At 43.3% G+C, this 11,323-nt stretch overlaps 1 protein-coding gene across 1 annotated transcript; it reads left to right on the plus strand.

Annotated features, from left to right (window-relative positions):
* Nucleotides 1–323: 323 nt before the first annotated feature.
* LOC116849541 (delta-1-pyrroline-5-carboxylate dehydrogenase, mitochondrial) lies at nucleotides 324–10,442 on the plus strand. The gene is made up of 7 exons (XM_032826785.1): nucleotides 324–709; nucleotides 5,070–5,283; nucleotides 5,624–6,055; nucleotides 6,459–6,869; nucleotides 6,931–7,109; nucleotides 7,183–7,371; nucleotides 7,787–10,442. Exons 1-7 carry the CDS (start codon nucleotides 660–662, stop codon nucleotides 8,019–8,021), a joined length of 1,710 nt encoding a protein of 569 aa, XP_032682676.1. The 5' UTR covers nucleotides 324–659; the 3' UTR covers nucleotides 8,022–10,442.
* The last annotated feature ends 881 nt before the right edge of the window (nucleotides 10,443–11,323 follow it).

Below are 11,323 nucleotides of genomic sequence, written 5' to 3' on the forward strand. Positions count from 1 at the left end.
TCATATGGCATAAGCTTCTGAAAGACGTCTCAAAGAAATCTTACAGAAGTTTACCAGCTATCTGGGATGTTACACAACGATGACGCGTGGGAAAAGACTACGTGTTGTCGTCAGCATCGTCTGGACGAACTCCCGAGGTTGGCGAGAGAACATGTGCAAAAGTTGGCCCGACGCCGACAATCGCGGTGACAAGGTGTCGATGTGCGAAAAAGCGTCGAACCGCGCGACGGCGGTGGCTCAGGCTCGCGCATGTCGGATCGCCCAGGTAGACACGACCGACTCGTACGTCCCTGGGCGTTACCGCGAAAGGTGGGGAACGTGGAAGCGCGCGGCGCGTTCGCGGACATTCGGCCGACGCGACGGGTACGGCGGTCGGCATCAGCCGTGTTTCGCAGTTTCGGCAATCCGCGGCACCGTGCGGCGGGGCGTGAGCGCGTGAACGCAAGCGGGAAACGAGGTCGGACCTGGTGGCGGATCACGGCGTGCTGTCCTCTGCCCTGTCAGCGTGCGAGACGCGTCGCGATCCTCGCGTCAGCCACCCTGCGTGGATCGCGTGGCCGCGAAGGGCACGACGTCGACGACGTCCTTTGCCGACTTTCTCTCTCTCTATCTCCCACTCTCTCTAGCTGTCTGCCTGTCTGTCACGTCCCCGCTGAGAGATGTTGGGCCTGGTTTGCCGTCAGGCGAATTTGCTGGCGAGCACCCAAAAGTGAGTAAGTCCCGGGAGGGACGCGACACGGTGTATCGAAGCAGCGACACTCGTTGCTCTGCCCTTCTCCTTCTCCTCTTCGTCGTCCTCTCCCGACCGACCGTCGACGTCGTCTCCGGGTGACGATATCGATCATGTGGTAATCGCGCGGATTTCCCGTGCTTTGAACAAAAGAGGCTTCAATTTAGTCGATACGCCTATGTTCCCCGGAAGGAATGATCGTAATCGTCATCTGGCGACGACGACGATGTGTCATTTCGGACACGACGGCGAGGTGATGTTCGAATTCGTCGGTGAATAAGACGGATATCCCGGGTAGAACAGAAAATCGCAATGACGCCGAAATGAGGAGATGTCTCGCGAAATATTTGGAAAAATTTTCATTCTCTCGTCTCATTTGCACGCTATTTGTTCGACCTTCTGTCCTACCTAGATAACTCATTTACCTCGCAAAACTCGAACTCGCCATGGCTGACTATTTCTCATTTCGCGTATCAACGGTACCCGCGCGTGTTAGCCGAAATTATTGATAAACTGCCGGCTTTTGGCTCTGCCGACGGCGATTCCGAGCGCGATGATGTCACGAGGTCGTGATGTAATTCAATATGCGATGGTGTGTGTTTGATGTGTGTCGTGCTTTCGTTTTCGTGCGATTGCCGTTATTCTCCGCTTCTCTCATCAATCAAAACGCGGGCTAATGTCGGCTGACACGCGCGCGTACGCCAATGGATGGCGTACCAACCCGGGGAATACCGTTGTCGACCTGTCGAACGTTGACGTGACCATGCCGGCCCTTGCGTAAGACCGCTCGATCCAGTCGAGCGCTCACGTGGTGATTCTAAGTCCTCGGGAACCCGCGGCGTTTCGCTCCTCTCCAGAGGTATTCCTGTAGCTTCGAAGGGATCATCTCTCCATGGTTTCCGAATCGAATTTAAATAGGAAAGAATGCGTCAAGTTTGTATGTTTCAGTTATTCCAGGCAACAGAAAGTTCGAAAATACGCCTGAAAAGCGTCCTGACTCTTTGTAGACATTTTGCAAAAATTTCTGCTGTCAGGAATATCTCATACGAGAAAGATGGTGCTTCGGCGAGTATTGCAATCGAACGAGGTCGTCGAAATATTTCCGACACATACCTGAGGCGATAAGAAATTTTCAGTTTTATCGGGAATGTCCTGACATTTTGTGCATCCTTCTCATCGACTCGGCGAACAGTACGACGCGAGTGAAAGCATCTCTTTGTGTTACACACAACAATATCCTGACTGAAACAGAGAACGCGCGAGCGAAACGAGGGAATTGGTCGAGTGAAATTGATTTAGTGAGGACTTAAGAAGAATTAAGGGACGGGAGAAGTAAAATCGACGGAAGCCGGGGCGGACGATTACGCAAGCATTTTTTGCGACTATGGAGCGTTGAATCCCAATGGTCGCGACTTTGACGTGACTTTCCAGAGTCTGCGGCTTCTTCAGGGACAGAGAAGATAGAAAGGGAGAACAAACAGATAGAGCATGTTCAGTTTTGATGATAATGGCCGATTAATGTCAATATAATATGTCATCATAGCATAACTTCGCTCCTCACGGTGACTGTTTTGCGTCACCCCGAGATAATGGTCGAAATAATGTTTTCAACGACCGACTTCCCGTTCTCTCGCAGTGTCGTGCGCTACGAACAGAGAAGGAAGCCTTCATCGATTGGTTAGAGTCGCGCGACGACGCGCGTTCTGTAAACGGGTTCTCTCTCCTCCTTCAGCTCTTGCTCGCGTCGATGCGCTCGATCAATTTCACGAGGGATGTTCCGTCGCTTTCTAGTTCACGGTTATCTCGCTTCTGCTCCGATCGGGAAAAGAAAATCGACGGTGAACTCGTTGCGCGAGCCTTGCAGCTTTTAGCACATATAGAGCTTTCCCCGTTCCTTTCCCGTTCTGTCAGAAACGCGTCAGACGTTCCGACAGCTGACAGCCTTGTCGTTCAACACTGATCACCGTTCATTCTCTATTCTAGTATGCCACCTCACCGTCCGTGAGGTCGCAGCCAGGATTGGAGAGGAAAAGGATGCGCGAAATCTCTTTTTCACTTTCGTCTGGCTAGAGAAGTTTTTTGCAGCTAATTGCCCGCGAATTACTAAGCTCCTGTGGTGCGATTCTGTAACTCGTTATTGCAGTTAACGAGTTACAGAATCACACCATTGGTGCCGCGCCGTGGAACTCTTGATTGATGCCAAAAAAATGAGAAAATACATGCCTAAAACTCGTGCAAAGTCGAAATAAAGAAATATCCCAAAAATGATATTCGAATTCTCTAAAATACTCCGATCCTTTTGCTTTAACAAAGAATAAGTAACTGTAAAACTAACGTGATATGTAGCTTTTCTCTTTATCCTACATTTTATATCATTTATTTTATATCATTATTTTACCACGTTTGATTGCAAGTGTTATTTTTTAAATACATCTTTTTACTTCGACGTACTTTGCAAGAATTTTGGACATACGTTTCCTCGCTTCTTAAATCATAAATCAAGATGTCCGAAGAACCAAGAGCCTTAATTGTCCAGATCCAATATTATGATGATTTTTTTCGGAGCGGCGAATGCCAATCAATAAGGTGAAGTGTCGTGAGGCGATAGCCTGTGAATCGAGGACGGAATTAGACATTCGGATGTCTTTGTTTTGTGCGAGTATTCCACGCCTGCACTCGTTCTAACCGTGGACATGACTTTTCGTAAATTGCCAAAGCAACAGTGACAATAACAGTTGGATGATATCGCACTCGTTTTCGTATTTGTCCTAATATTATTCGCCCGCATATCTCTCGTCAGATATCGTCTCTCGCTTTAATGAATCACCTTGAGGCGTGGTATTTTTACGGCTGTGCGTTGTGCGGTAACATCTGCCGTCGTCGAATCGTTACCGCAGTATCATTCTCACCGGAGGCGTTCCGTTAATCTTCTGTTGAAGAGAACCAATCAAGCCGATTGGTTGGTTTCGTTGGACGATCAACGAATTCCTTCAACTTTGCTGCGAACTGAAACTAATATTGATAGTTCCGTCTTACATTTTGTCCTATTTAGGAACATTGTATCATATGCAATTATTTAACTAGATTAATTATTTAAATTACATGATGAATATTTATATGACACAAGTATTATATTTAGTGAATGAAACGACACTCTGGCACGTCGAATCCGTCTCGAGACGATCTCAAATAGAGAATTGAATTAAATATAAACTCAGGTAAGAATAAATATCGATCTAGATCGCAGCTACTCTTTCTTGTGAACGCAAACGAATTAACGATGTAATTATATCTCAAGGTGATTATTCGAAGAGATCAACGATTGAGAGAAAAATGTGTCTTGCGAATAATCACTTGATGTAATATAATTGCGATAATATGTGCATAAGATTATGATATCCCCGGCGACTCAATTTACATCTGACATATGACAACGTGCTATAATTTATTTATGTTAATTATGTAAACGCCGATAATCGTGTTAAGCCGAAGGTCAAACCGAGTAGATGTTATATAATACTACTACGTTTATAATATCGCCACGCGTGCCACCTTTCCCTCTCGACGTGTCGTAACGGTATTTCGTTTCGTCGCGTAAAACGTTGATTAATTAGAGCAATATTTCACATTCGTTTAAATATATCCGATTACGTACAATACGATATTTCAACAGTTAATAATAGTGACGGCCGGTGCCTTGCCTTATCTTGGGTCTGTTTTCTGTTCCTGCACTGTTGAACTGATGCAATAAATTAGAATGAGACAAATACATTTTGTCTCGCTCTAACTTATTGCACCAATTCAGCAGTGCAGGAACGAAAAACAAACCTCTTGTTTCGCACGATATTTTCGCAACGAGCGTGCAATTAAATAAACACAGCATTTTCTTAAGAGCGACATTAAAGTCATAAACTACCAAGTAGCTTTCGCCAGTGCATATTTGATGTGACCGATAAAACTGTTGACTTGGAACTTACCGTGAGTGGCCGCGGATAAATATTTGAGGATTACACCTGAGACTTGAGGACCGATAGATAAATTTCGCTCGTTATCGGCTGGTGCATCTCAAGAACCATCAAGAGACCTGTCGTAAGAAAACAAACGTCAGAGACTGTAGCGTTGACTGGATAAATCTAATGACTATTTTTTCGCAACAGAAAAGAAGTGGGAGTCTATTATTGAACTTGTTAATGACTAAAAGATTGATTTAAGCGTTTCAAATGGACGTAATCAATTATTATGTAGTAATAGGTATGACGACAATAAATATTATGCCCTCGCGTGACTCACAATCGCGATCTTCGTCTCACTTGTCAATTCATTATCGTTTTTTCGGCAGAGTCGGCACCAGATGCCTGGGATCGATCGTGCCGGTGCCGAACCCACCGGACTTCCCGTTGGAGAATGAACCCGTTCTCAACTACAAGAAGGGAAGCTCGGAACGGACGGAATTGGAGAAGGTCTTGGATACCATGAGCAATGATTGCGAAGAAGTGCCGTTGGTGATCGGGAACGAGGAGATCAAGACGAATCTCTGCAAGTATCAAGTCATGGTAAGTCGCGGCATTGAAACGTAATTGTCTATAACAAAGCTACGATACGTTTCTTCTCGATATGTCTCGAAATAGACGAAAATTGTGAAGATAATCACACAATTTTCGTCTATTCTGAAACTCACTGAGATGAAAAGTGTTTTCAAATAAAGTGGATGTCTGTAAAACATTTTGTGGAAAAGACCTAAAAGACGTCTTATCTTTATCAGATACTTTTTAAACACCTACAATATTTGAGTTGCACTCTTTTCACAATCGATAAGTGTTCGATATGTACAAAAACAATAAACGAAATAAAGCTTAGTTAATTGATTGTAATCGATGTTCGTAAACTTTCTAGCCGCACAATCACAAGTGCAAGATCGCCAAGTATCATTGGGCGACGCCGGAGCTGGTGAAGAAGGCGATCGACGTCGCCGTGAAGGCGCAACGGGAATGGGAGAAGTGGCCGATCGAGAAACGACTGGAGATGTGGCTGAGGATAGCGAACCTCATGGCGACCAAGTACCGACAACACCTGAACGCTGCCACTATGCTCGGCCAGAGCAAGACCGTAATTCAAGCGGAAATTGACAGCGCGGCCGAGTTGATTGACTTCTTCAAAATGCACGCGTATTTTGTGAAGGAGAGCCTCAAGTATCAGCCGATCTCGCCGAATCAGCAGACTCTCAATTCGATGAGGTATCGCGGCATGGACGGTTTCGTCGCGGCGGTGTCACCTTTCAACTTCACCGCCATTGGCGGCAATCTTAGCTACACGCCGGCTCTAATGGTTTGTATTTTTCTCCTGCAGTTAAGATCGCCAAATTATCTTTAGTGTTAACCAATCAACCGGCTTTGCCTCACGCAAATTTATTAAGTATAATTCAATTCTAAGCCACGAAAAGAAACGAGTAAAATAAAACAAATAGTGAGATATTAACGGCACATAAGGAGCAAGCACGGATGTCTTAGTGCTCCTTATGTGCCGTTAATATCTCACTATTAGTTTATCTATTCAAAGGAGCTTTCTATTATTTCGGTTTAAAATAAAACATTTTACAGCCGCGATTAGATACATTAGATATGTCTAATATTTTGCTATCCATGTTTTTAGGCGCGCGCTTGGTGAAGTATTTAATTTTAGATAAAATTAAAAAAAAAACAAGTCAGTATTCGTTTGCTTGCCATTGCAGGGTAATGCCGTGCTGTGGAAGCCATCCGACACGGCGTTGCTGTCCAACTGGTGGATCTTCAAGATCTGCCGGGAGGCTGGCGTGCCACCCGGCGTAGTGAACTTCATTCCCTGCGAGGGACCTGTGTTCGGCGACACCATCACGTCTTCGTCTTTCTTAGCTGGCATCAACTTCACCGGCTCGGTGCCGACGTTCAATCGTCTCTGGGGACAAGTTGGCCAGAATCTAAACAAATACAGGAACTATCCGAAACTGATCGGCGAATGTGGTGGCAAGAACTACCACTTTGTTCACTCGAGCGCTGACGTGGAGTCTGTGGTCTACGCGACGATCAGGAGCTCCTTCGAGTACAATGGACAAAAGTGTTCCGCTTGCAGCCGGATGTACGTGCCGGAGTCTCTGTGGGGCAAGGTGAGCGGAGAATGTCTTCGGGGACGTTCTCATGCGTATCATTTGTCTAATCGACTTTCAGGTGAAGGACGGCCTATTAGAGCTCCGCAAGAAACTCACGATCGGCGACGTTCGAGACTTCACCATATTCACCGGCGCCGTGATCGACGACATCGCGTTCAAACGAATCTCCGGTTACATCGACTATGCGAAGAAGTCGCCGAAGATGGAGGTTATCGGCGGCGGCGGCTACGACAACTCGTACGTTTCGTCGCGATTATTATTAGCGCACAACGACACGCGCTTCATTCCGTCGTCGGGTGTCTTCTTCTAGGCGCGGATACTTCATTGAGCCGACGATCGTACAAAGCAAAGATCCGAAAGAGAAGCTCATGACGGAAGAGATCTTCGGTCCGGTGCTGACGGTGTATGTCTACAAGGATTCCGATCTGGAAGAGACAATGAAACTGGTAGAGACGTCTACACCGTACGCTTTAACTGGCGCGATATTCGCGCAAGACGAGTAAGTAAAACTACTTATACAACGTTTTCTTAACGAATGTACAGCTCTTATACTCGAAGTATTAGTTTTAAACGTTACCTGCTTTTCTATGGAGTGTCGACGAAATTTTCATTTCGTTGTTTTCCAATAAGTCACATCTGTAACAAATAATCAAATTGTTCTTTTACATTCTTACAATATCTATTATGATTATATATAATATAAATTGTTAAAAAATTGTATATATTTTTAAAAGAACAATATATTTGTATATATTTTTAATATTTTTAACAGATTTTTAAAAAATGTTAAATAATTTAAAAATTAAATTAAATTAAAAAGAATTTAAATTTATATATAATTTTTTAATTATTTCTAGATTATTATATAATTTCAATTTTATATATAAATCATTCTCACTTATTGTTACTTACAGGAAATGGGCGAAGAAGGCGCTCGAGGAGATGAAATACACTGCCGGCAACTTTTATGTGAATGATAAGTCCACTGGGTCAGTCGTCGGCCAGCAGCCGTTCGGCGGCAGTCGAATGTCGGGCACAAACGATAAAGCCGGTGGACCGCACTACGCTCTTCGTTGGGCATCTCCACAAGCCATCAAGGAGACCTTCGTGCCTCTACGGGAGTACGATTATCCATATATGAGATCGTAAACGTCGCCGTCGGCATGGGAGAAGACGCCAACGGCGCGGCGTTATCGTACCTCGCTGCATTATTCGACTGGCGAGAAAAGAATATTCCGTTACTCAAGTGAGGTATCGTACGGAATTGCGAGCAGTTGTCGCAACAGAGTGTATGTGCGCGTTCACAAATTTATCATAAATTTAAGAGAGAAATGAATTTATTGAGCTAAGATAAAGGTAACAGAATTAAGATAGTGTTTCAAACTCGTTTAGACGGTTTCCTTTCGTTCATACATCACATAATCTAAAAGAGTTGCAGCAGGAGGAAATTGTGATTATAGAAACGAGATGTGAAAAGTAGCTTTCAAGCAGAAACCTCACCTGAGTAAAGCGGTCTGTGACCCGTATTAATAGTTATTATTTGAAACTTATCTTAAGTGAAATATTCGGATTTTAATTCAGAGTTGTTCAAATAAATCTTGATTACAGATAACACATGTATCAGATATTATTGAAAAACTTGGATCTAATTCCGAATAAAAATCTGAACATCTCACTTGAGACAAATTTCAAGTGACATTTATTAATACAGGCCTTAGTCTCTCACGATGCGATGTTTTTTAATTTATTTTCTTATCACGTTCAATTGGAGGATCAAGCAGAGATTTGGACGTGGTGAACGGAGCTATAAGTAGATTGTATTGTACCGTGAGACGACGAGACGTCAGCGTCCAGTTAATTCAGCGTACAAGAACGAGAAAACGATTTCGTGTGCTTCGCGTAGGAGTTCTCTCGATAAAAAAAAAAAAGAAAAGAAAAGCACAGTAAGTTCAGGAGCGCAACGCGATGCACAATAGACACACGACTAGGTTTCTAGATGAAACTTGCCGGAAGAAGGTGAAGCAGGAAAAGTTCTCAAGCTCGCAGGTCGCAGCAAGTAACGTTTTAGCTTCGAACGTTCCGTTGATACCGTCTGGCGGCGAACGTATGGGATTCTAAGAGTCTTCGTAAAAATCACTGTAAGAGGAAAAAGAAGGTCATGATTGCGATCTAAGCATAATTTTGAGGACATGTAAATATCGCGTCTATTTTAAAATTCTCCAAACTCGCGTTCTCCGAGAACACATTCATTTCTTGATAATCAAAATTTCCTTGTATTTTATATTATTTTTTCATATTTTATTTATATTAAGTGTAGTAGAGTTATATTGTTATATTTTTTTAATACTAAATATATTACATTTAATATAATACATTTAATAAATATATTATATTTAAAATAATATAAATATATTTAAGATATAATATACCTTCATGCTTTATTTTCTTTCAAGACGTTTATAGCGTTTAACTTTTTTTTATCCTTGTTATAAATATTTATGCGATCATAATTGCGCTTAGATGTAGTGGAATTTTGCCTCTTGCTCTATGCAACCCTACACACACGACTAGATTGTTCGCCGCCAGTACATTACCAAAGTATTACCGTGCATTTCGGGGACGTGTGATCTCTACGCCGCGTACCGCGATGTATTCTCTCTTTCTCTCTCTTTCTCTCTCTCCTCTCTCTCTCCCTCTCTCTCTCTCTTTCTTTTCCTTTCATTCTCTCAATACTTTTATAACTCAGGTAAATATTATCGCATCAGACGATCGAGGAAGAACGAGGAGAGAGGGATGTATTCTTTTCCGTACGGTACCTAATCTCTCTAGATAGAATGCATATGAGTTTTATAATATCGGCAACGTAGAATGAAAATTGTTAATGTGATCAATAAAGCTTCAGCTTGGATTTTGTTTTTTCAGGCGCGACTATATTCACATACTCGTTGGATTCCCTTTGTACTTTCGTAGAGAGATTACCTCATGGGTACGCAGCTTTGACGAACTCTGTCCCCAGTAAACACCAATTAACACCTATACAGTACAAATCTTCAAAGGACGTTCTAAAAACGTTCTAAGGATATTTATACATCCTAAGAACATCCTAAAACATTCTCTGAAAACTTTGTGTTATCTGGACAGTAATATTCCATCAAAGATATGATTTCCTACTCAACGATGCAACAGAATACCTGCGTCATATTGTTGAATAAAAAATTATAACATCGATGTTATGTATTACATGATAACTGGTGTTTACTGGGTTCATTCGTAATGTTGTAATTTATAAGATTGTACATACAAAGAGATGTCCTGTCCGCGAAGATCCCACTGTTATAATAACAGTCGATACTCTCTTCAATTGCATCACCGGTCTCGAACATCGAACGTACATTGTTGATAGTGTGACTGAAAAGAGAAAAAAAATAAAAAGAGAAAACAGAGATGTGTTACGCGAGTCGAGAGAGACGACCGTCGTATAGTAATTGACAATATGTTACATATTGCGGCAAGTGTTACAGCGTTATTTATTTTAAGTGTACAATAGCAATAAAAAACAATAGAAGTCGCTGTGTTTTTCTAAATGCTGTTCTGTGATCCGCCGATCTTCGATCCCTCGATCGATCTTAACCTAAACGTTACGCGCGTAATTTTGAAATGAGAATGTCTACAAGAAGATCAAACACTTTGAGTATTCTTTTCTTGTCAAATTATATTCGCGTACTTAATAAGCTCATTCCCAATATATTTAAGAAAATGTCACACTGAAAGTTTATACATTGTTTACTAAGTGTTTAACGAGTCATTTGACTATAGCAAATCCATACTTACTCTCTTTTATTCAACAAACGACGAATGGTCTACGAGCGAACTCCTCTGTGAATTTTTTGATTTTTCTCCAGCCAGTCCAATAATTCATCCTCAACAACTTGTCTTCTCCGCCTTTAACTGCCATTTGCAATTTCCGCCGGAAGAAGTGGCGGCATTCGCGACACCTCGCGGATTCGTTGCGAACACGTCACGACCACACTACGGTTACGTCATTCGCGAACGCGACAGATCAGCCGTTTGTAAACGGCGTCTGATGGTCGGTGACGTCATCGACGCCCACTCGTGTAATGGCGGCTGGCTATGCGCGCGCTACACACACACACACACACATCAACATTTGACGTATACACACTGACATAATCGAATAATATAGCTCGGCTCTCGCGTGATTTTCCAGCGAGCCCTCTCGGAGCAGCGTTTCGCTGACAAGGATCCATCCTGCCGACGAGCGGAGGCGGCAGGAGGAAGGAAGGGAGGGAGATCTTGACTCCGGTCCCGCTATGTTTCCAGCGGATTGTCCCGTCGTAACACAGATTCCTGGAACCCGCGCTCCTCCGCCCGTCACTCACCCAAATCCGCGTCCACGTAAACATCGCGCCGCCCAGCGCTCGGCGAGCTGC

The sequence above is a fragment of the Odontomachus brunneus genome, unplaced genomic scaffold (assembly GCF_010583005.1).
Source record: "Odontomachus brunneus isolate Ranch 3 - 2012 unplaced genomic scaffold, Obru_v1 Obru_scaffold_118, whole genome shotgun sequence".
Lineage (NCBI taxonomy): Eukaryota > Metazoa > Arthropoda > Insecta > Hymenoptera > Formicidae > Odontomachus > Odontomachus brunneus.

Coding starts and splice junctions, on each gene's coding strand:
- LOC116849541 (XM_032826785.1), top strand. CDS start 660: ATGTTGGGCCTGGTTTGCCGTCAGGCGAATTTGCTGGCGAGCACCCAA. Junction 6,870..6,930: donor CGGAGTCTCTGTGGGGCAAG/GTGAGCGGAGAA, acceptor ATCGACTTTCAG/GTGAAGGACGGCCTATTAGA. Junction 7,372..7,786: donor GCGATATTCGCGCAAGACGA/GTAAGTAAAACT, acceptor TGTTACTTACAG/GAAATGGGCGAAGAAGGCGC.